General features: G+C 37.5%; 1 protein-coding gene across 2 annotated transcripts in view; it reads right to left on the bottom strand.

The window, feature by feature from the left end:
• ZNF385D (zinc finger protein 385D) overlaps positions 1 to 26863 on the bottom strand; it is a 410191-nt gene that overhangs the window by 324859 nt on the left and 58469 nt on the right. For both annotated transcript variants that reach the window (XM_054059692.1, XM_054059691.1), the window contains exon 2: positions 2101 to 2379. In XM_054059692.1, coding sequence (XP_053915667.1) covers positions 2101 to 2379 — 279 coding nt within the window. The remainder of the gene's footprint in view (positions 1 to 2100; positions 2380 to 26863) is intronic.

Raw genomic sequence — 26863 nt, 5'->3', positions numbered from 1 at the left:
AATTTGTGTGCATATGCTAAACTGAAAGGGTCAAGTCATCATTTTTTTCAGTCATGGCCATATGTCACTTTAGCTTGCTGGAATCTCATCAACAAAACAATCATTTGTCTGAAAAACACTGCACATATTTCAGATGTACTAGCTTTGACAAAACCTATTATTGTGGAAGGTCTGTCAGGTTCCCATTTTAACTTGATTTATAAAAGGGATCTCAAACAAGATTTCTGTTGAAAGTGCACGGAGAGTGGTTACTCAAACATCCAGTTCCAATTCTGCTCTAACTTTCAGCAAGAAATATTTAACATTGGTCCCTATTTCATTTGTAATGTTCAGTTTAAAAAAAAAAAACCTGAAATCTCAAAATGGGACAATCACTTCCTTATGCTCTTCCCCACGTTATTCTCACAGTGGAGTGCTACTTTTGATGACACTCAAAGATCTGCCAGATTTGAAAAGCCTCAAGTTTCAGGCAACCCTCCTCCAAAAATAACTGCACTCAGAAACTAAGAGTTACATAGTCAACCAACTATTTTCTGACTACAAATGGATGCAGCTACACATGACAAGAGGATACTTCTAAGGAGGAATTAAGAAACATGTCGCTGTACTACTACTTTGATCCTCTCTAGAATATAAATGTTGAAGCTTGATTGAAGCCCTTTGAAACTAATCTCAGCACTTCTTAATTAATTCTTTCTAATTGCTAATTAATTCTTTCATTACCATGAATAAAGTAGAAAAATGAATTGCAGAAAAACACTTTCTACCACGAGTAAAATTGTTTTGCTAATAACGATAACACAATTTTACCTTAAGTGAAGATAGCATGACATTAGACTGTTTATTTGGTTATAGCAAGAATGTATTTGTGGATAACCACACTGCATCTTCAATCAATTAGGAAATCAGTCTTCCTTTATGCATTTTCACAATGCCTACTGATGGTAATGGTATTATTCCTCAGCCTGAACTATGAGGAGTAACAAAGGTTAGTCCTGCTACTTGAAGAACAAATATTTTGTGTTGTTCAGTGTTATGGAGCTTTTTTGTTTGTTTCATTGTTTTGTTTTTAAGGAAATGAGCAACACTTCCTACATAGCAAAGCACTGATATCCAACACACTTCAGCAACATATCCATATTATTCTCAACTCTTAAAGCCAAGAGAAAGCACAGATTATTAAACACCTCTTAAGTCCTATGTAAGGATAATGTTCTGTGTATCCTTCTGCAGATGGTGCAGGAAGCAACTCATGACACAAAATATTAAGCAACGTATGTGCTCTGAAGAAAGTCTACAAGTCCTTATTACATCATATTAGGACCATCATTTATGTGACACGGTGAGTAGAAGCCGATAGAACAACACACTACAACTCTAGTTGACTACTACCTGTTCTGAAATTGAGAAAATTATAACACAGTAATATGTTTTTTCTTGTTAGAGACTATCATTTGCCTCTATTATCTGATCTACTTTTTTTCCATAAAACCACAAACATGTTTTTCTTTGAGGTGTACAGTTCACTCTGATGATAAGAAAATATGCCACCTACTACAAAATGCTGTCAATGAAATCAAAATCAAAATAACCTTTGTTCCATCTTTGTTTGAATTTAGTCATGATCTTTAAACAGACTACAGCTAGCTAGGGGTCGAACCAAACTACAATGAAATGAGTTTGGGGACGTATTTGTTTCAATTTATTTTGCAACTGCCTTACATTCATTAAAGGCAAACATACCCCTAACTAGTATAACCTTTCTAGTGACATATGGAACATCACTGATTATGCTGAAAACCATCAGAACGCAAGTGGAATGAGAAAGAATCTGAATCGACATAATTATGTAAACAAAATGTAAAATAAAAACCTCTTGTATCAACACAGACTGTATACCTTTAGCTATTTGCCAGATGTTCATGCTAGAGATGAACCCAAGCACTTTGAAGTCAGTGAGAGCCTTTGCCTAAACTTCAATGGATTTGTTGGCTGAATAAAAAAAATGCTTAGACTCATATATATTGACATTACTGCACATTGCTGCAATTCTCACACCCAAACATAGCAAAAGGTGTGTGTATATATTCTAAAGCTTACCATTATCACTTTTGACATTTCCATTGCTGAGCTGTTTTAACCTCTTCTGATGAGATTTGCCATTGTAGTGGATTTGTGCCTGAGCGGCAGAGTTCAGCTGAATGTTGCAAACATTACACAAAGTGAAATTGGTGTGTTTCTTTTCTCTTTCCTTCTTTTCTTCAGTGCCATAAGGTGCTAATTCTTTATCACCTTCCCTGTCTGAGACGGATGTGAAATCCGAGTTGTACGAGTGGTTATCAACTGGTAGATCAGGGCTCCAGGGCTTCTTCATATTTTCTGGAAGGAAAGAAAAAAATCATTAACCGTAAGAGGGAAAACTAATGAGTAATACAAAATAATATACAAAAACTTCCTACATCTGTAAATAAATAAAAGGCAAGTCCTTTGTGTTTTTATATTTTAACACTACATTTCCACTAATGTGGTTTGCTTTCTATTCTATGTCTTTTAGTTCCGCTTCACAGTCACATATACGAATGTTTTTGAATGTTATGGGGTACTATTAAATCTGCACTGAAACAAACCCGTCATGGGTGGGATGGGTTAATATTTTTATTATCATTATTAGTCTCTAATCCCTTGGCTAGTTTATTAAAGAATTATTGTGTGAAAAGCAACTTTACAAATGCTAAGATAGAAATCTCAGCAAAATCTAGATGAAGCTCAAGACATCTTAATTGTCACCTTTGGTGGGAAACTATTGTATTCAGGTACCCAGACAATGGCAGTGGGGGCAGCAGGATGACCTCTCTAAAATAAAGCCAAGGGCTGTCCAGTGTTGGGAATAGCAAGATCCAGGAGGCTCAAAAACTGACCTATTTGTGCGCAAAACTGAGTCTACCAGCCACAGGTGTGGCACCTCTGTGATAACGTATTTATGAAAGGGTAAAACACTGTGCAGCAGCTGAAAAAATGTGAAAGAAAAGAAGGGGAGAAGGTACTTCAGGAACCAGAGCAAAGATTTCCCCTGTGACTCATGGTGAAGAACATGGTGACACAGGTTGTCTCCCTGCAGCCCAAAGAGGACCACGGTGGAGCAGATATCCACTCTGCAGCCCATGGAGGACCCCACGCCACAGCAAGTGGATATGCCCAGAAGGAAGCTGCAGCCCACGAAGATCCCATGCAGGAGCAGGCTCCCAGCAGGAGCTGTAGTCTGTGGAAAGAAGCCTACGCAAGAGCAGGCTTTCTGGCAGGTCCTGTAACTCCCATGGAGGACACATGCTGGAGCAGTCCTTTCCTAAAGGACTGTACCATGGAAAGGAACTATGCTGAAGCACTTTTTTAGTGGACCCCCACTACAGTAGTTCATGAAGGACTGTATCCCATGGGAAGGATCACATGCCAGAGCAGAGGAACAGTGTGAGGATGAAGGTGCAACAGAGATGAAGCAATACGGACTGACCACAACTCCCAGTCCTCATCCCCCTGCACTGTTCAGTGATGGGACGATAGTGTAGAAGAGTCAGGAGTGAAGTTAAAGCCTGGGAAGAAGTGGGAGGCAGAGAGACAAAGTCATTTTTGTTTTGTCTTTGCTTCTTACCATCCTAACTTCATTTCAATTGGCAAAAAAATTTCCAGAATTTCAGCCTATTTTGCCTGTGACAGTGACCAATAAGTGTTCTCCCTTTCTTTATCTCAACCCATGAGATGTTCCATCTTATTTCCTTCTCTCTGTCCTGGTGTGGAAAGGGAATGACAGAGTGGCTGGATCAAAGTCTGGCAGCCAGCCAAGGTCAATCCACCACAGAAATAAAGGTAGGTATTATAGCAGAAATATTTTATAATCCTTTTTATTTTTTTAATATAAAAATATTCAATAAATAGGACAGTTAAACTCTACGTGGATGACAATCTATTGTTGCATTCCATTACGTACACTCCTACCTTCAAATATTGCACTCGACTAATCACTACAGACTCTTAGCTGTTTCAGCACCTAAATAAGTAAGCACTTTTAAAGTTGGAAAAAAAAGGTGGGGGAAGGTCTCTGTTTCCCGTATTTATATATTTTGATATGTTGCAATTAAGAAGAAAAAATAAACTCCCTATATTTTAGTCAGCTAAGCTTAAATGCATAGACCTTGCTCTTGAGCTTATTACTTAGATATTTAGCAACCTCCAGCTTTCCTCTCTCCACTTCCTGTGAATTCTTTCAAGCCCAAGTCTAATCATTTCATAATTTGTCTGGTTCAGAATAGTTCAAAGACAAATAATAAACACATTATATTAGTCTCTTACCTTAAGCTCCCACAGTTATAATTCAAGGACATTTAACATAGATTCAGCTCATACCAGAATGTATAACTATAGAAATGAGAAGATAAGCCCATGTGCAGAACTTCAAGTGAAACCAACGTAAACATAGGGTTCTGTGTTTAAAGGTGAGCAGAAATGGCACAGATGAAGAAGTGGTCTGTGCACTGTAAACACAATTTACTATTCAAGGAGTGCAAAATGTTATACCAACTAAGCATCTTGAGGAGACCTTTATATAGCATATAAATTTTTAAACTGCTTATTCTCCTGGACCCAGTAAGTAAATGAAGGTCTAACCAAACAATCTAATCTGTACTTTGAGTGACAAAATTACTGCAGTCTTAAACACGATGACACTATTTGGTCTCTGACTGACAAATAAGTCAACCTAGAGACAAAAAAAGATAATTACAACCACACAAGAAAATAGGCTACAGATGTCTTTAATCCCAGATCTAGACAAGGTTCAGCATCTAAAAATATATCTAATCAAGCCTTCAGATTTGGGTCTGATTACAACAAAATACTGTAAATCGTTCTTGAGAGAGCTTCAAATATTGTAAAATTCATCAGCTAAATGTTTTGCTGGCCGGCCTTCCAAAGGTTTTAAACACATTTACTGCTTTTCAATCAAACCATAAAGACAAATTTATCTAAGGAGGCAAATCTAAAACCTATCAGTAGTCAGAACAGTTTCAATCTCAGTTTTCAGATTTGCTTGCTATCTAATTAGTACTTTGTTCTTTTATGCTAACTGAACCCTACTTCATTTTAAAAGGTATGGACCCAGTTCTGAGAGAGCTCTTCGCTTGCTGTAGATTAAAACGCACTCAACCAGTTCAGTCAATACTATTATTTCAGCTTTTATGTATAGTTAAATCTGTTGGCTAGGATTTTGGCTGTCTAAAGCAAGAGATGAGAAAGAAGGCTAAAAAATTCATTCCAAAGCAACATGAAACAGAAACAGAAGCAGCATAAAGGTAGTTGTTTATTAAAATCAAACTTATTATACCAACAGTGATGACAGGAATTTTTATAAACAAATCACAACTGTCCTATAAGACATCATGAAACTACCAAAGCTTAGGAGAAAACCCAAGGGTTTTTTATACAGCAGATCTGTATTGTATTTTTCCTAGTGGTAAAAGGAGGTTTCTCCTGAGGAAGAAGCAGCAGTTTTTCACCCTTTGAGCTTTCTGGAGTTTGTCATGAACAGTATCTCCAGCAAAGAGAGCTATATTCATCTATTTAAAATATTTTTCAATTAAGAAATTCAGTCTTTAATCAAAGCATTACAAGGATTAAAATGCTAACACGATATCACTAATTTTACCCAATTGCTCTAAATGATGGTACCCTTGCAGAAATCCCAGTTTATATACATGCTGTACATTAATATATATAATCATTTGCATTGAAAGTATCTCCCACTAGAGAGCAGTATAAATTTAAAATTACAAGTACAATATACCTCTAGACCTATAGCGCTAGTCATATAGGAATGAGATGACTGTAATAAAACAGATTTTCTAACCATGATGCAGAACTCTGTAAGCAAATATAATCTAGTAAATTAAACAAACATTATACACTATGTGTACACATCTAATTCCCTTTGAAACAGTTACACAGATAAGCTGGCAGCCTAATAAACTGTATTAGCAAGTTATAACATCTCTCTAATATTCCAATCAACACAGCCTAATCTACAATCTTATTTTTGCATATAGAATACTTCTGTCTTGCTTCTAATATTTTTCCAGAAAAAGAAATTATAAAATGCACCATAGATAAAAGAACAGTAAATAATTACGGAAAATAAAATTTTGAAATAAATGATTCAAGCTTCTACCAGCTGATTTGTGCTTTCACAGAAAACTGTGATGGCATTTGAGCTGCAATACATTTTTGCCTACTGACTCTCAAATCTGGACGAAGGAGCAGATAATTTATAACTGCAGACTGGGTGACAATAAGGAAAACTGTTTTCAGGACTACGTATTACACTACAGTCTGCCATCATTTCCTTTAAAGATACACGGTGATTTCTGAATATGTAATGACACTACTAAAGGTTTACAGTGAAATACTACACACTCGTGTAGCCAATTGACCCAATGCATTAAGACAGCATTCCACAGCAGTGCTCAATATGTTGATTGGACACAAACAGTTTTAGTGGAAAAAAAAAAAAATCCTAAAAACAAAGTCATACATTTTGGAAATACCAAAGCAGTTCAGGATTACAACATTCTGAGTCCTTACCCCATATTCCTTAAAAGATAAGGAAAGGAAGTTAACAAAATATAAAGAAGGAGGAGTTATCCAACTGAATATATCTTGCTGAGATATATTTAAAACACAATTTACCACTACAACTACTATTTTAAAATGAAAGGAAACAAAAAATTAAGTTTGTGAAATCTTGTAAAAGATCCACCAGTGTTTCAACTAATGCAGATGCAGACTAATTCTGGCAAAGCACCACACAGGCTTTCAGTTAATGCCTGCATATGCCTGCATCGTTGCAGGAATTTATTGCATCGTTGCATCTATTTACTGGAATTAAATGTTTAGGTAGGAATTTTGATTGCTGCAAGTGCGGGAAAGAATGCTTAGCTTATTCTGTTGGGAAGTTACATGGAATATGGTTAAAACAAACAACATAATCTTAATTTTAAAAGCAATTTTAAATTGCTAACAATGTCTTATTGGTTTGAACTGCTGATCCTGTGTGGAAACGGATAGGCATTAAATGCAAACCCTCTTTTCCTGCCATTATATCATAGCGTTCACCTTGACTGCATTGCTTTATATGATGTGGTTGCACACCATATAAACATTCATCAGTTTTGCAGATAACTTTATTTCCCCCGCAAAAGAAAGATAAATTCTCAACTTTTAGGAGCCCTAAGGAAGACTGCAGTGAACTAAAAATGAATGAGCAAGGTAACCAAGAACTCAAAATTTCAAACCAATTTAAATAGCACTGTAGATAAATGCTTACATTCATTTTCCCTGGAGCTCTGAACTCAATTTTGGCTCAATGATGCTTACCAGTAAAATGAACTTTGCATGACATTATAGCTTTGTGAAGTAGAAAACTGTCCCATGTGGAAAACCAGCTCAACTACAACTTGCAGTGTCTGCTAGCTTAGCTAGCATAGCTACTGCCTGGGGATTTCCCTTCTAAAATATGCTTGAATGTAAGGGATTAGAAATTACATGCTTCCCATGAAACCGTCCTTACCTTCTTAAATGCAAGACAAAAGCGTGCTTTCTGTTCAAGGATACGGAAAGGCAATTTTTCTTATTTGTATTACAACTAATTGGTTTGTTTCCAGACTGTCTTATCAGTGTGAAACTATCCCTGTCACTGGGTCCTAAGACTTTTTGTAGATAATAGTCAGATACGTTGGATTCATTTAAGAGGCCAATGGAGTATACGAGTCCTGGAGTAGAAGACTGTTATGCAGGTAAGTCAATTATACTCAACACAGACCATTTGCCATTGATGAATGACACAGTATATTTTAAAGAATACCTCTTTGGAAGAAACCACTTCCTAACATGTCACTATGACAAATACGTTGCCTCTAAAGGCTGAAGGACATAAAATACAGACAGGGCATTGAGGATAAAAGTCCAGTAATTCCAATATTCAGGCAAAGGCACTTAGATGAGAGTCATCAAAGATGAGGATTCTTGCATGTCAGTTAGCCAACACTAGGCTCTGAAGTAACTGTAAATCTCACCAACAGGGCCTATGGGAAGAGACTGCTCATTAAGAAGTACAATAAAATTATAAACTTGGACATTTTGTTCTTAGAAGCATATATTCCCCTTTCTTCACAGATGTTTATGCTGTAGATCTCAAGTTAGATATAATGAATCTCACTTTGTATGCCATGGAAGCTTCGTCAAACATTAAAAGGCTTGAACTTTGGAGGGTAAAAAGAAACCCAGTTTTCAGACATCAACAGATAACAGCATTTATCAACAGATTTCAACAGTTTCTTTCAAACAAACTGTTGCTAGAACAATACTAATATAAAATAAAAATATAAATCACTTATCAAGATCCTCTCTCAAATTATCACCCTGTCAGTTTTCACATCTTGGGGGAAAGTTATCAGCACACTGCACAAAACCGCAGCTGGTAATAACTGGAATCTTCCAATCTTCTCGAACATCATAAATTCGATGCTATATCTTTCAGATGATAGGATGTTAGTGGATGATGACAGTCATGGTAGCACGGTGACCTTTGTGTCAGCCTTTTAAGAAACTCTTCCACACTAGGAGCCAATATATATGACAGGACCTTCCCCAACACTGGCTTTCTGTAGGCTGCAACCTTCCTGTTTACCTGTTACGTTACTCCAAAATCCCTGCTGCATCTGTTACCTGTGACCCCTTTACCAAGAAGCCAGCGACAGCTAATCCACCTTTGCAACCTCTAGATTGACCTCACTGCATAAAATGTTGGCTCTAGAAATTTGTTCCTGGGAGAAGCTTAAAATGAATATTTTGTTATGTATTTTATACAAGGATGGAGGGGCAGGACAGCCTGAGGGAAGTATCAGGAATATAAAAATAAAATAGCTTTTGCTTCTATCACTCGCTGATGTGGTTCTGACACTGTAGTCTTCCCATTCTGATCAGGGTTGCACCTGCTCCTGGTTTTGAGCCCAGAGTGATTTAGGTCTATTTTAGACATTGCTGCTGTTGCAGTTACAAACATACAATGAGATGGACAAACAATGGGAAAGTGGTGAAACGGCATCTCTGAAATGCAGGTCCCTCCCAAATGATCCAAGTAACCTTCAGGATACACTGCAGGACACATCTGTTTTCTCTGGATGGATGGATGGACGTCATTTCAGTGGAAGAGCTATTGGGGAATGAGAACCTACTGGGATTGGAAAGGCTTTTTTTTAAAAAATTTTTTTTTCCGAACCTCCTTTGTTTTGAGTCTTTCAGATTCTGCTGTCTTTCAGATGAAAATTAAATACAAAAAGGATATAATACAATAAAAGCTGATGTGAAAATCTGGAAAGTACAGGCATTAAAGCAATTTTACACTGTTGGTAGGCTTTTCTTCTAAGAGTTATAAGACTGCACGAATAACCATCACTTGCTTCTAAAAAGCAAGGCAGTTTGTCAGGTCATCCACCCAAGAGCTAATTGTCTAGTCAGTGATAAAATTACAGATAGAACTCAATATTTCTTGTTGTTGTCTGTCTCATACAGTGCACATCACATCCCACTTGAATCTATTGTTTACCAAATATTTTCTTTAAAAAAATCCACAGAAAATACAGTAGAAGAGGTAGCTTAAGAGAAAAAAAAATGTCAGGGACAGAAACAACTCATTTTCCTATTTATTGTTTCTCCTTATCCTTCCAGATCCTCCCAATTCAATCATTCCTACTAGATGTTATACCACTTCAGTCATCCATGTGATTAACAGGAAAAACATAATCATCGTCATCTCAGGTGATTTTTGCAAAGTTTAAGAGGAAAATAATCTCTTGAACAAAACTTGCATCAAGTAATAATAAATAAAGGCAGGTTCTCCTCATATTCTACATTTTCTCTTGGGAGAGTGGGAAGGAATGAGGAGGAAGGGAACTATGTTACTTGGAGTTGGAGGGCTTTATAACTTAATGCATATGTCCTAGAATGCCTCCCAGGAAATGCATCTCTGCAAACTGAACCCTGTCAGAGTAGATTTTTATCCATCCAAAACCAGCTCATTGCATATTCGTATACCCTAAGCAACAGTGCAGAAAATAAAAGCCTGGGTTTTTGTTTTGTTTTGCCGGGAGGACACTTAAACCTTTCCGGAAAGGCTGCATTTCAATACTGCAGCAAATGAACAGGCTCCAGCCTATCTCTTGTCACAGTCACACACACCGCAAGTTTCTAAAAGAACTTATAGATGAACTAAACAGAAAAAGTTCATCATTTCTTGGTTCAGCAGTTCCCTCATGCCAGAAGCAACCAACAGACATCTCATAGTCTCAAAATACACTGCAGTCATTTTTTCATTGAGTTCTATAAAAAGAGCTAAGCACTAATCAACACCATATGTTATTCAATTAGCTAGTAATACATATCTATTTCTCAAGCCTGCACTAACATAATGGACGACTTTGTGTGGTTTGGAACTATTTAAAGCCCAAGTAATTAATTTGCAAACATCAGCTTCTCAAATCTGAGAAGCATTACTGTGGTGACTTACAGCCAGGGCCAAGCCATGAAAACTCCCTCATTTGCTTTTTATTCAATCGGTTTTCAGAGCTGGTTCTTGTGAAGACAAAGCTTTCTGCTTAAAATAGGGCCAATAAAGGTACAGTTTCAGCTATATATCTGGCACCCAGGCCCTGAGGGATATTCTCCTCATGCAAGTAAAACAAGTTGTTAGTGTTGCTCCACGTCCCTATCCATTCAGTAGTATCTTGTGTGCAAACCTTGTAGAGAAGGCATAGTTTAAAGAGCAAAAGGCTTAGTTACCACAGCTACAAAGACTTTGCCTACCAAGAAAATTTGCTGTTGTTGTGCGCCAACACACATTATTTTTTTGTATTATTTTTCCCATATTTTTGATTTCCACATTTGGGAATTCCACTCACAACCTCAAAACTCCTGCCAACAGTACTCTGAGTTGGCTGGCTTCAGAATGAAGGGACAGAAGTGTCCAATTGTAATTCAGACTGCTCGTAATAGACCAAAAAGGTCAGGGGAAAATCTGAAGATTTTTCAAGTTATTAACTCAGAGCAATATATAAATCAGACCATTTGGCAGGTTCCAGAAACAGGTGTAAAAAAAATGTGCAAAAGGAAAAGGTGACAACCAATCTTTTCCTACAGAACTACTCAACTTTTGTAGATATTCAAATCACTTTTGAGTTCATAAATAAAAACCACCTCTTTCAACCCCTTTAACTCCCTGATGTGAAGTCAGCCTACAACCGCTCATCCAGATATCCTCTAAGTTCCATACTCCACCTTATAGATCTTTGGTTTTTCTAGTACCTAAACATCCAGTCAAATCCTTATACCTCAGAAGAGAGCAAGAGCATGAACAATTGCTTGGGTATAATGAGCAACTCACTTTTGCAGATAAGTAACTTCTGTTCTTAACAGTCCAATACAAGCACTAGCTACCACTCTATCCAAGTAGGTAGTTTTTAAAACATTCTTAAGTTTCAGTTAGTGTTTGTTTCTATTTGAATTTTCAAACTCTCTCCGGTCCTAGGAAACAGCAATGTTACAAGTCAATCTCTCCCCTCTTTTGGTTATACTTTTGTATTAGAGTGTTGCAAATTAGCACTTCAATCGATTACCCTTTGGAAGAGATATCCAGATCAACAAAATATTGTACATTTTGTCTCCCTGTAAATGCACTTGTACAAACATCAATGTTAAAAAAACTTGAGGAATTAGGACTTAGATTTGAACAGTATCATTTACACTTTTACAGGTTATCTGCTCATTATAAAACATTCAAGTAGCTCTACCAGCATTTATAAGTGTAGGGATTTTTTATTATTATGTTATTGCTTCATTACACCCACTGGGCCATTTAATGTTGAATTTAATGGAGAGTAGATAATTTTCCAAGCAATGCAAACACATCAAGGTGAAATTCTCTTGTGTTTGGAAAGGTTAGCAGATGCTTTTGCAAGTGCATGTGAAAGTTATAGTCATTTATCTTATTTTTGCACCTTTGGATTGCATTCTTTTTAATAAAGAGGATGTATTTAGTACAGCGTTCATGGCAGTAGGAACATAATTACTGCTAGTTCACAGCATGTGTTTATTTAGGGTAGACTGTGCAGTTTTAGCTGAGAAGTATAAATACATTTTATATAACTTAAAAAGCATATTCTCTGTCACATCTCGACAGCAAATGTCTCTGTTACTGTATCTGAGGCTAACTTATTTTTTTTATGATGACTACATGTTCACCTCAATATTTTCCTCAACATTAGAGATTTAGAGATAAACGTCTAGCAAATGAGACCACTCTTGACACGTACCAATCAAGAGTCTGAAAGAGAATTTTGGAGATCTGAACCTTTTCATTTTTCCTCAGGATGACACAGTGTCCTACAGCAGCAGCAGAAGTCTTTTATTGCACTCACAAAAGGCCAATATAGGCCTTCATTTATGCAGCTGGAGAATTATTTTAACATAAAGCCTATCTGTCTGTGTCACATTTCTAAAAACCCTTCATCACTGTTCCCAGATGTAATGCATTTATAGAAATGCTTATGCATCAAAAATAAAAATGTAGAAAGGGAATCTGATTATTGAAAAGAGAAATTGGGATGTTTTATTTTTTAATTAGGGGTAAATTCAGGTGATTCGCTATTAGTGAATGCAAAAGTATTTTCAAGGTATGATTGCTATAATCCCATAGGGTGGGTATAGGTTCTAATGTACATCCAGGAAAGTGTATCCAGACCAAAGAGGATTTACCAAGAAATGAGATATTGCAGTAAATTCTTCTTTCGTTACTTTCCCATGACTGTAATTCTGTTGAATCATGTGTGGAAAATGAGGGTAGGGGACATTGGGGAGAATCTGTTTATATTTTTCACAAGTTACACGCAAGAAAATAAAATAGCTTTTCTGAGTAAGTATAATGGGAGGGATTGAAATTATTTCTGTAATTTTTTATTAATCCAAGATCACTGAAGTATGTTAACTACTCACAATCTGGACATGTACAGTTCAATAATAAAAATATGGAAATACAGGAAAACATGCACAAACTAGAGATTCCAAGCCAGTATCTCTCCTCTGGCACTGAGGCTGCTGCTGCACTTTGCTTGTAAAAATCAGCCCCTGTAGGAAATTGCTGTTTTTACAAGATACTGCAGCAACATCTTTAAAAATCTAGAAAACTACCAAAGAGGCTCAGGATCTTACTGAACACATTAATCAATGACGGTGCCTTACTATTACTAAAATACAAAATAAGCTTCTAAAATAGGAAAGGGTGTTTTTTTTCAGTTTGCAGATATATGTACACATATTTATATACTTTTTCTGTGCCGAGTTGTCTTGGACCACTGCCTTCAGGATTCCACAACCATATTATTTCTTTGTTACGCTTTATACAGCATGGGTTGCTAATAATTAAAAAGCACCAGTGCTTACTTCTGAAACATTCTCACATGATTATAAGTCATTTCTGTACTGAAAAATGTATTTCTGAAAAACAATCATGGAATGTATGTGAATAATACACACAATGTAGGATAGCAGATGTTTTCCGGCTTTCTCTGGGAGACTTTCACAGCAGTATTTTTCCTATCGCACTTAGCAGCAGATGCTCATAGCACAGACCCAGAACTGCTGCTCTTGGGAAGCCTGAAAACTTTGCTCATCCACTGTGATCCACAAAAACTACTGCTGCTGAATCTGTAAAAGACTTACAGCTCTGCTGGCCATCTGCAATCTCTCTCAACATGGCCGGGTAGAGTGAAGCTGTTCAAAGCCTCTGAGAAGTCATGCATGGTGGGATTTAAAGCTCTGTAAGACCTATGAAGTTTCTTCCTTCAGCTATGCTGATTCAGATGAAGAACCTTACACAATCTATTAATCATAGGACCAGTTTATAAAATCCCTGAGACTTGCATGACTACTTAATTTTTCAGAATAATAATTCACCTTTGCATTAAAATATTGCTTAGCACTGAAGGTCATTTAAGTATACTGAATAACATATATATATGAAATTTTCAGAATTAACTCATTTTGAAACATGATTAAGTGAAAAAAGGTTAGAAGGTTTCACAAAGTATTAAAGGGCCAAACATTTCAGGGCTTTTTATCTCAGAATTACCTTCAGTGATTAACCTCACCATCTAAAACACTGTACCTCACTGGACATGTACAAAACTTCAATCTAAATGAACCTTTTTGGGGAAGTCAGAAAAGCATTAAATATGAGGGTAGTTGTGCCCTTTGGTTACTGACAAAGCCTTACAACACAGTGCTTCTTCCAGTAAGAATCCAGTTTCCTTAAATGGCGAGATAAACACACATCTATACAGGCACAAGTCATTACGACAGCCACTGAAGTCAATGGTATTACATTGGCATAAAAAGGGTGCAAGAAAAGCAGAATAAAATCCTCGTTCATTTTCCTTCTACCTAGAAATTCATACTGTGATTTCAGCATCTGAGCAGTCACTGGTGATTTCAGCATCTCAGCCATCACCATAATTTCTCCTGTTCTTGCTATGCCTTACAGAAATTGTCACATTTTAAATTTATGGTATCTTTTACAGCTTGGGTTAAAGAACACCTAAAATACTTTCAGCATTTTATATACTTCTATAGAAGAATAGAAATGAGACTCTTTTATTAATTTAGACTCAGACTATTCACACGAGCAGTCTCAGGGAATTTTAATGGGATTACCTGCATGAGTAAGAACTTTTTATATGCAGGACTACAAAGCTTTTCTAATCAGAAAAGGGAAATATTGAATGATGAAGAAGTACAAAGATTACAATAGCTAAAACTTCAATGTTGACTGTATGACTCACAAGGCTGCAATACATTCCCTATTAATGCAATGAAAATCTGACAAATCAGCTGGTTTTAGTTTCCTGAGATGATCTGTAGGGTAATAAAAATCCAAACAATGTCAAATTACTTCTCCAATTGCAAGCCTTGATATTGTCAGGTTTGTTTCTTCCCTAAAGATTTTCTTCAATAGAAGAAAAACTGTTGAACTATGTGCAACTGAGGTAAAAAATACAGTTCCAGATATATTCATTTATCTCTATTTCACTTTGATGGCAATCCATTTGAAATCTTTGCCACATTTTCGTTTTGTTTGTCACAGATACATATGAAGAGTAAATACTGCATGTAAGCAAAGCCATCAAAACACAGCCTAAAACCAAACAAATGAATAAGTGACCTTCCCCTAAGCTACTCCGTCCTAACTCTCATTTCCCTAGTTTAGACAAAATCATCGTTCATTTACTTTGCATTATTTAAATCTGGCCCAATAACATCATTTGCAATCAACACTCACTCAGGAGCAAATGGGAATGGCTTACCTTGCAGTATTAGCTGTGGTATCCACTTCAGTATGCCTTGCTTCTACAGTACATACACATCTGGAACCAACAGACACTCACTGTCATCAATTGCTTTTCACAAATCACTTGATTATTGATCACCACGCTTATTGCTCTTCATTGACTGAACCTCATTCCACATTACTGCTCTTCTGCTGCTTCAGCAAGTTCTGAAACTTCTATTTCAAGAATTCACACACAAACCAGGGCAGTGATCCTTTATACTGGATACTTAGAATCATAGAATCACTAGGTTGGAAAGGACCCATTGGATCGAGTCCAACCATTCCTAACAATCCCTAAACCATGCACCCCAGCACCTTGTCCACCCGTCTTCTAACTATATCAAGATTCCTTCAGTGATCTACATTTATTTAAGAAAAAAACCCATTTGTTCGTTACACTTGCAAGCTCTTTACCCAGAATTAAGCAGCAAGAGGGGTTGGTGGTCTTCTTGTAGCACGCTCTAATTTATATCTTTACTACTTTATAATAGACACTTTTTTTTCAGTATTGAAGAATTCAAAGATCTACAAGCCACAAATAACTAACCACATGGCTTTAGCAAGGTAATTGGTCTGAATGGCCACCAACCACTTGGAAAACTACAAGGACTCTTTTTGAAACATCATCTGTCACTAAGCACACTTTTTTTCTGTCCCGCCAAGTAACTTTAACGCTTGTGTGGGATAAATTACTTCAAGAAGGACAGGGAAGTTTCATTTATTGCACGTACTTTTGTATACATAAATTATATCTACAACGCATATATATACAGCTATACACAACTGAGGCTTCTGAGGGAGGTATCAACAGGGTCATTAGAGCAAATCATTTGGGGTCAAAACCACTGGAAATTTTCTTTCAAGGAACTTAGCCAAAATCAACATTTTTCACACAAGCAAGGTGACAACAGTTTTACAACTTTCCTTGCACAAATTTTAATTTTAATGAGAAAGAAAAGCAAAAGCCTCTGTGTCCCCTGGCTCAAGCAACACTAAGTCACTATGCTTGAAATTTTTATCTTTACAACAATGTGCTCACATTATAGCTAATTAGTACAGCCACACTACAATCACATACAACACTGTTACAGGTTTAAGGTGGGAGACAAAGCAACTACCACTCTTCATGCTGTCACCATTTCAATCATCAAAAGACATCAGCTGGGGGGTGAGTTTTCTCTGAGAGAAATGCAGGAGTGCCCCAGTGGTAGAATGTTAAATGAAAGAAAACAGCCAACAGCCTAAATTATGAGTAAGTTTCACAGTGGCACAGTATTTTATCACACCTGTGAACACAGAACAGTATTTTCTTCTCCTGAGAGAGTATTTTGTCAACAAAGGGATTAGCACTGACAAATTATGACCCAGGTTCCTTTTATTTCTGCCTGCAGGAGTCTTTCACTTACCACAACATAATGAAAGCAAGATTTTCCATCCTTAAGCTTTCCTATCACACTTACTTTCTTCAGATCTGAGCTTTTAGGTCCACCAATTGGCAGGAGTAAGAGAAGAAGCAGAGGACTCTGGAGGCAACAACTTGACCATGTTACATACTTCCATAACCAGTCACATTTCTGAGCACGCACGCAAGAATTTTCTTTATTCACTATATGGAACAACAGTTCAGCAGTGAAGGCAAAGGGAAAACAAAGGGTGGCTGTGGAGGTGTGTATATAAAAAAACATTTATATCCAAAGATATCCACTTTGCTACTGTAGGCGTTAGCTTGGCTAGGTTCAGTGTCCATTTTAATTACAGTAACTATACATTATGGGACATTCAGATCTTAGAACTGCATTTCAGGATTATGTCAAAGACCAAAAAGAAAGGAGAGCACTATAAGGCCAACCTTTAGGAAACACATTAAGTCAAAAATCATATTTTCCTAACAGTCCCAAGGGCTGCCTCCCTGTAGACACTCAATTTGATTCTGATTTCTTCTTTATGAGCAATTCAGCATTAAAATTGGCTAAAACGCGCAGTCCACATTTTTAACAAATGTAATGTCCTTGGTTATGCAACACACTCAAGCTCATTAGTTTCTCACATTATTTCCACGCTCACTTTCACATTTGTTCTTCACTCTACTTTTACATCATTTCCACCAAGCTGATTGCTTGTCCCTCAGTGTTGCTAATGCCCCACATAAAGCTTCCCCCCTAAAAAAGCTGCAAAGACAGATTTCTTCCTGTAGCAGTCATATTTCATGCTTCTTCCCATTTGCTTATATCAAATGGCTGCATGTTGAGCTGATCATTTAGGCTGCAGAACAGTCCTGTCCCATCACACTCCCAATTGCTCCAACAGCCCCAACCACTTCCATACCATGAGATTCAATCCCCCTTCTCCAAGCGGATTCATCACACAGAACAACTACTTCCTTTAAAGAAGTTTTATTCAGAAATACTCATAACTTTTTTAATATTCTATCAGCACAAAAGGCACAGTTTAGAAGCAGGAAAAGGACGTGCAGTCTAGAACTGCATTATTATGAAGCCTGAAGATCTCTTATTCCCTTGCAAAAGGTATTGTTTTCTTAAAGTGTACTGAAGAAAATACGCACCAGGTAAAAAAAGAAAATGAGTCAGAGAGACTGCCTATAGAGACATAACACAAGCAAACCTTTTTGAACTCACAAATATAGAAGAAATGTCTTTAAATTAGATGCGTTAATAGAATATAAGACCAAGATACAGATAACATTATGAAGTACCATAATATTTTAGCACTGGAAATAGCAGTGAAGTTGGGAAGATTAAATACAAACACTATTACATTTTCCTCATTACCTGTAGAAGCTTAAGGAAAATGTCTTACAGAACAACACTCAGTGCTGCCAGCAGTGGCCTTGTTGAAAGCCTTTTACCGTATCTGTTAATCTCGTACTAGTCCTGCTTGCATCCAGACGAAAACACTTCAGTCAATCATGCAATTGCCAAGTGCAGTAGAAGGTGGAGCTTGAATTCATGCTTTCTAGACCCCTAACTTAGTGCATTTTCTAATGGTAATGGACAATTTCTGTCCCTTCCTTTCAACTCCACTCTGCTTCTCATCTTTTCCTTTTTTTACTCAACTTTATTTTTCAGAGATTAATCTGTTTTTAAGTAAAAATGACAAATAACTCTTCTTGTTTGAAAGTCAGAGTATTTTTCATTAGCATTATACTATACCTAGCATGAAGGAAAGTTCATCAGTGTATTTCATAGCCTCCTGCTTCCTTTTGTTTGTTATTTAAAGGGAAAATACATTAGAAGACTATTCAGTTTTCTGCCACTTGAGAATTCAGCAGGAAAAAATAGCACAAATATCCCAGATAAATAGCAGGTAAATTCAGCATCATTGTAATCTTGTGCTTTTTATCTAGGAGTAACAAATCCTAGAAATGTCCCAAACAAAATGCATATGTTTAGATAAAGGTTGTTTGAATTTTGGATATCATATTTTAGGAACTGAATGTAAGCCACAGGAGGAAACTCTTCTGCCTGAAACAATTATTTACTCCTCAAATTCAGTGGTCTTACCCAAGAAACTGCTGAATAATTACTATGACATGTATTATTCCGTGCAGTGTCTATATCTGCTGCCGTGCAATTTTTTAGGTCATTAATAAAGCTTTGACAGGATAGTTGTATTTTTTGTACCATCTCTTCTTAAGGGATATGATTTTCAAAATTATGCCCAAACTGAGCCTAAGAACAGAACAAACCAAAACTCCCACAATTAGTATGCTCTATTGATTGTTTTACTTGGGTATTTCACCATTTTTTAAAAAAAAGCAACCACTATGTAATAATTAAAGGATTGTTAAATCGAAAAAACTTCATTATGTAAGGGAAACCTGCAAATGCTGCGCAGTAATCACACGGGCTTTTTTAAAAAAAATAGATTGCATTTGGCCATTTTGTGGCATAAAAATCTTGAATCACTATAAATATGAAATTATCAGATTAAGACACTTAACCAAATGGATTCACCAGACAACAGTACAGTGCACCTTCTAAATCTGCTAAAGAGATTTGGAATCCATTTACTGGTACTGTATGCACAGTCTTCGGCATTGTTGGAAGGATACTTTGTTCTTTAATTTAATTGATTAATTAACTAATATTTGTTGAGTGCTCTGAGCATGCAATGCTCTCCAGAACAGCTGAGTGCTGTTACCAAAACAGCGTGGGACACTTTTATAGATTGCAGGTAGAAGCATCTTTTCAGATATTTAAGGATTACCCAACAACTGAGAAGTCAGTTGTAGGCAAGTAATAGAGAGAGTATAGGCACTGGACAGGAGATATTTTTTTCCATGAGAATTATGGACCAAAGTTATAAAGCTACTAGAAAACTCATATATTTGTTTCTCCTACACTGTTTCCCCGAATTTTGTTTCACTGGTTAAATTCAGGAAAATACTGTATTATCTGTTTTTAATGGACTTGACGCATCCTTATAATGTGCCTCAATCCAGCTGAGAGACAACTGTACCTTTCCTGTGTAAGTGCAGAAAATGCTGAAAACTCAGAGTGGCCTGGACAGGAACCAGAGTTAAGATCAGGATTTTGTAGGCTCAGGTAGCGCTACAAAAAGGAAATTATTCCCAACATTTGAAAACTAAAACCAATGCACACAAGGATTAAGCAGAACTGCTGCGGGAACAAAGTAGTGACCAGCCGCACAAAAGGACTCACAATCCCTGGTGCCCCTGCATTTACACTCCTTACCCACCATGCACCGTGCCGCCTCGGGGCGAGCAGCTAAGAGCGGATTGGTTGGCAGATGCATCATTCTCTGACCTCAGATGATTCATTCCCTTCCCTCCTCTCAGTCATTTCCATTGTACACTAAACTCCACTCACAAAGTTGTCAATATCATCTACCGAAGATCAGCATACATCCTCACACAGACCCAAAGCAAATTCTCCTCCTAGTAGTAACACCACAAATTAGGAGTTCCGCCAATCTGAATTACTTTAGGCCTCCAGTAGAAATAAAGTTATTTTTATAAATGATTGTTTATTGTTTCTACTCTAGCGAAGAAATTGAATCAGGCTCATTTTAATAGTATTTGTACGCAGCATTTCTAGTGTGTGTTGTCTGAACTCTGCATAAATCAATACCACCTACCACCACTGCACTTAGTACCATCTTTTTCAGAAATAGCAACTCTACTTGCTTCTAGAGAGACAGTTTCAAATATGGTTCTTTGACAGAAGAGGATGACATGCAAGTTTTCTGACACAGGAATAAACTCCAAATCTCCTTAGGAAGGGTGAGGGGAGACATGAGAGTGACATCAGCAGCAAATAATCTGACATGCCACCTTCCCAAGTCCTGTTTTTCTATAACAGAAATACAGGTCATAAAAAAAGGACTGAGGTGCAAGAGCACTCCTCTAATACCTCACTCTCTCTGAAAGTTTATTTGGTTCTTCACCTAGAATTCATTAATGAATGAATATGTGAAAGTCTCTAAATCAGTGGGGAAAACTGCAGAACTGGTGAACAGCAACCCTCTTCAGAAACTGAAACCCTGGAGCTCGGCGCTCAGCATATATTTAGCTTTAATTTCTATGGTTTCATATCTTCAGAGTTTTGTTTTGATTTAGTAATTCTTTCCAAACTAAAACCACAAAAAAGAATATAGAGAGAGCATATTAAATTCAGTTCAGGTTCACAACCTTGGCAAACTCGGGCTTGGCGTGTTCTGTATTAAAGCACAACTCAATTGCTCTAGTATTTCATTATAAAAGTCTTTAAAGAACTTGCTCTGAATGCAGCAATTTGTTTAAAATACATTAAATCCACACTAGAGGCTGACAAAAATGATAAAAAGAAATTTACGTCATATTATTCAGATTTTAGAGATATCAATACATCCAATAAGCATCAGTTCTTCAATATCAGCACTTAACAGCAATCCTGACACTTGCTTTGTGCATCTTATTGAACACATAGAGTATTCTAGAAGCTTTAAGAACAGGCATTTGTTCCTCTGTCTTGGCGTTATCGATTGAAACAACCCAGAGAGCAAGGGGTCCTTTTCTGCCTTTTAAGAATGTATTTCCACTAATTATTTACCAACTAATCAAATAAACAAGAAGGGTTCTTCTCCCAATCATATGAAATCGGTGACAAAAGAAACCTATTAAAATCCAAGAAAATTACTAAGCTTTGGGCATATTTAACTGTACATTGCAGTATAATCCTGAACATATAGGTGTGATATTTTAGCCTGGAGAAGAGGAGGCTGAGGGGAGAACTTATTACTCTCTACAATTACTTGAAAGGAGGTTGTGGAGAGGAGGGAGCTGGCCTCTTCTCCCAAGTGACAAAGGACAGGACAAGGGGGAATGGCCTCAAGCTCCGTCAGGGGAGGTTCAGGCTGGATATCAGAAAAAGATTTTTCACGGAAAGAGTCATTGGGCACTGGAACAGGCTGCCCAGGGAGGTGGTCAAGTCACCTTCCCTGGAGATGTTCAAGGAACGGGTGGATGAAGTGCTTAGGGGCATGGCTTAGGGAGTGTTAGGAATGGTTGGACTCAATGATCCAGTGGGTCCTTTCCAACCTAGTGATTCTATGATTCTACGATATGAGATCTTCTGCAACCAGGAATTTGATTGGTTGTTTCACTACTCAAGTTTCTTCTTATTCTACTGAAAATAATATAGCCACTCAAGACACGGATCTGAGTTGCACTGTTCCTTCATCTGGCAACTACTTATTGCTCTTCCTCTTTTTGAGAGTATCTGTAGTGATATTAAAGTGTGAATAGTGACCCAGAGAATACAATATTAGCCATTCCCATAAAATACATTCACATCAGGAGAATAATGTTTACACTAATCATAGAATCACCAAGTTGGAAAAGACCTACTGGATCATCAAGTCCAACCATTCCTATCTGCCACTAAACCATGTCTCTGAGCACCTCGTCTACCTGTCTTTTAAATACCTCCAGGGATGGTAACTCAACCACCTTCCTGGGCAGCCTCTGCCAGTGCACAATGATGCTTTCTGAAACAAATTTTTGCCTGATATCCAGTCTGAGCCTCCCCCAGTGCAGCTTGAGGCCATTCCCTCTTGTCCTGTCCCCTATCACTTGGGAGAAGAGGCCAGCTCCCTCCTCTCCACAACCTCCTTTCAGGCAGTTGTAGAGAGCAATAAGGTCTCCCCTCAGCCTCCTCTCCTCCAGGCTAAACAACCCCAGCTCTCTCAGCTGCTCCTCGTAAGACTTGTTCTCCAGTCCCTTCACCAGCTTCGTTGCTCTTCTCTGGACACGCTCCAGAGCCTCAACTTCCTTCTTGTGGTGAGGGGCTCAGAGCTGAACACAGGATTTGAGGTGCGGTCTCACCAGTGCTGAGTACGGAGGGAGAATAACCTCCCTGGTCCTGCTGATCACGCCATTTCTGATACAAGCCAAGATTCCATTGGCCTTCTTGGCCACCTGGGCACACTGCTGGCTCACGTTCGATCGGCTGTCAACCAACACCCCCAGGTCCTTCCCCTCCAGGCAGCTTTCTAGCCAGACTTCTCCTAGTCTGTAGTACTGCACAGAGTTGTGTCCCAAGTGCAGGACCCGGCATTTAACCTTGTTAAACCTCATGCCGTTGGTCTCAGCCCATCGGTTCAGCCTGTTCAGGTCCTTTTGCAGAGCCTCCCTGTCCTCAAGCAGATCGACACTTCCACCCAGCTTAGTGTCTTCAAACCTGCTAAGGGTGCACTCAATGCCTTCATCCAGGTCATTGATAATGATATCGAACAGGACTGGACCCAGTACTGAGCCCTGGGGGACACCACTTGTGACCGGCCTCCAGCTGGCGTTAACTCCATTTAGCACAACTCTTTGGGCCCGGCCATCCAACCAGTTTTCCACCCAGGAGAGTATGCGCCTGTCCAGGCCAGAGGCAGCTTTCTGAAGTGTGTTACACTCCACACCTTTTTGGGAAAACCAACTGCATGTAACATTTAATTAAATATCCACTCTACTTTAAAATAGCAATTTCTCTTCGATTTTCCAGTTAGTAATTTAAAAACTCCTTTGAATGTCAACCGCTGGCAATTTTTATGCTAGCTACAACTTGGTCAGAATAAAAAAAAATCATTAGCATGTTAATAACTTCATGTCTCTCAGGGGTAGTTAGTTCTACATCAGAAAAAGAAGCTGCTTCTTCAGCCCTATTCTTAATTGTAGAGTGATTACGATTTACCACAATTTCCTAGTTTCCTTTATTTACATTTGTGGAGAAGGTTTTCAACAGGCAGCATGCAATCCTGTCCTGGTTCCAATGACAGCATGTCACTGAGGAATTTTCACATCCATTAATATGTAGAAAGGAAAGCCAAGAACTTACACATACAGTAAGAAAGTGGACAGTCTTTCAAAAAACTACAAGAGGAAGTTAAGCAGGAAAAATGCAATTGCTTGTTTTAAAATACAGGCAAGTGCCTGGCAGTAGCCCTCCACACTTAAAAATATATCATCATTAAATCAATTTATACGACAGATTTCATGCAATATCTCAATCTTTTTTTAATGTCCGCAGAATAAATGGTTTAAGATATGAGAATGAAGAAGAGTTATGTCCACATCCTCAAACAATATAGTTATTGTTCATACACACGATCTCATGCATGCCACTTGTCAACAAGGAAATTAAAGGCGTGACATAATAAAGGCTTTTTTATTAGTGGCATTTGTTACAGTTCACAAAAATAATATTTAACAGAAGAAAGTGGATATTTAGGAAACCTGGTGATTTCAATGTCTATTATTTTATTTGAAGGAACTACATATTGATGCATAATTTTGGACAAAACTTCTAACAAGGCAGATTTTGATACTTTCTGTTTCTTTTTGACCATTAAAAAGTTTTCAGTAATCTGCATACCTACTGCATTCATACATGTACTTTTTAGAATAAAGCAAGGTGTTCAAAGGAGACTTCAACAACATAGACAACATTGAAACTGTAAATATAGGAAAAAGTATAGCACACCTATTTCAGCAGAGTATTCATAAAGTGAGGTAATATTTGGAGTAGATGCTTGCTGCTGTGGTCCACGCTTCTCCAGGGCCTTACCCAATGGTATGTTCCTGTATTCATGTGATTTCTGCAATTTACCTAACAAAATGTAGCAATCATAGGGTTTTGACTCAATATCTCACCTTTATCTTACAGGAAACTGTACTGCTTCCTGTGAACTTCCTTGGCAAGGCAAAATTTAAATACTAAGCATGAACATATACAGTCTTTTGCAGAATCTAATAAAAAGAGAAGAACAGAATGAAACTAACAAAAAGAGAAACAGCCAGAAAAGAAGTGAAGAGTTACGGTGCCAGATACTGAACAAATATCTCCAGTTAAAGAAACACTCTGCTCATTGTTTTAATAATTGACCTAATTCCCATCTAAAAATTAAAAACTGGGAAGAAAGGAATAACCTAGCATTCTTTGCAGCCTGAATTTCTACAGTGGGACACTCTAACGAGGACTTCGGAAACAGCAGTTTGTTCCCATAGCACATAGTCAGATGATGATGAAGCCTATGATTGGACAGGGCTTTGTGGAACAGGTTCTAGTCTGAAGCAAGGAATTGTTTCCAGCTAAGAAAGCCAGTCCAGGCACAACAAACACTTACAGGTATGCAGTGCAGACGCGCTCAGATCAGTTTACATACTGGTACTAGACTGTTTATAACGCTTACATCACTTGCTTCAAACCCTCAATTCTCAGAAAGGATTGCAGAGCCGAGCCGAGCTAACGCTTTGCCCTGGAGAATCTTCAGCATAACCATACACCAACAAGTGAGGCAGGTTTGAAAGAAAATAGCCAGAACCGTGGGGAATTCCCCATTGTGATTTGCTCTGCCAGGAGGAGGCACAAATAAGCTTTAATCAGCCTCAGTTTGTGTGGATAGAATATTTATATACTGAAAATATAACTAGTAATGTTCATAACATTACAACAATCTAGAATCTGTGCCTTGATTTGAGAACTCCCTGTTAGTAACAGTACAACACAATGCTCGTTCACTCACTGAACAACTATGAAAACACTGTCAAAGGCTAAGCTCTGAAATGCAGACACTTACTCTTGATTTGAAGACATTTGACACTATTTTCCTTTATTTTTCACAGGTTAATTTTGAAAAAAAAGTACTGTACATGAAACATCTATGAGATTAATGCTAAAGTTATGATAAAACAGTGATGAAATTGTAACTGTCAATGATTTCTCCAAATAAGAAAGAAGAGTTAGCAAGTTTTGCTGTGATGTGTTCTCTGTCTAATAATATTCATTAGTTCCATTAACAACTGGAGAACAGAATGCAGTATATACTGATTAAACCGGTAGATTACATCAAGCAAAAAAGGATGGAAGGCACATCAAAGGTAAACATTAAATTCAAAATTCAATTAACAAGAAGAAAAGCCCTGTTAAGAAGATCCCACAAGAGAGGAGTGTAAATCATTACCCACACAAATACAAGATGGGGGAAAACTACTTAGGCTGATGTTTCAAAATAAGGAATTTACAACAGATCAGATCACAAACTGAACTGAAAAGAGCACACTAAAAGGATGGTACTGTCTGAAAGTGTACCATTCTAAGATGAAAGGCTAAACCATAGTCAAGTAAGAAATACAGGTTTTGGCATCTGATAAGAAAGAGTATCTTGCCTTTCTTTGGGGACAGAGAATATATTTGTAGGTATTCCTCACGTCACAGTGTAAGAGCATTTTCTATTTCTCTTCCAGCTCAGGGTCACTTAAGTCTCCTTTCTTAGGATTGTGATGCTGAAACAGATTCCTAAAGGAGGATAAATTTGACAGTGAAGGTCAAATAAAGAAAACCTACCCACCTAAAATGTTGTTAATGATTGCAAAATGGTATTTCTTTCTCTATAAAGTTTCTATTTTTTCAAGGGTTTGCCCCAGCAAGGAAGCCTCACTTTTCCTTTATATCTTAATAGCACATGCTTTCACCACAGCTGGGTACAAAAATTATACACAGACATTTAGCAGCGATGAAGGTATTGGAAAGCATAAAATCTCAGCGCGACAACTCCAGCAGAGGATGAGATGAAAAACACAGAAAAGAAAGAACAAAAAAAAAAAAAAAATCAATGCAAAACATGAGAGTGACAGGTATTGTGGGCTGCTGCACATCAGCCACAGAGAATTATTTTTTCTCCACTGTGCGTTACAGTACCCTGTGCCATAACCCTGTACCATGTTTGTACCATAGAAAAGTACATGAAAGTGAGAACTGGTGATTAAAGTTAAATTTAAATAGACAGCCGAATTACTGGTTTATTGTTTTAAAATATAAAATTTTTTATTATTTTTTGCATCCTTGTTTTTCGGGGCCATATCCATGTTTTGGG

Source organism: Cuculus canorus, chromosome 2 (genome assembly GCF_017976375.1).
Source record: "Cuculus canorus isolate bCucCan1 chromosome 2, bCucCan1.pri, whole genome shotgun sequence".
NCBI lineage: Eukaryota > Metazoa > Chordata > Aves > Cuculiformes > Cuculidae > Cuculus > Cuculus canorus.
Note: the sequence above shows the minus strand (reverse complement) of the source record. Positions and strands in the feature narration are given on the sequence as shown.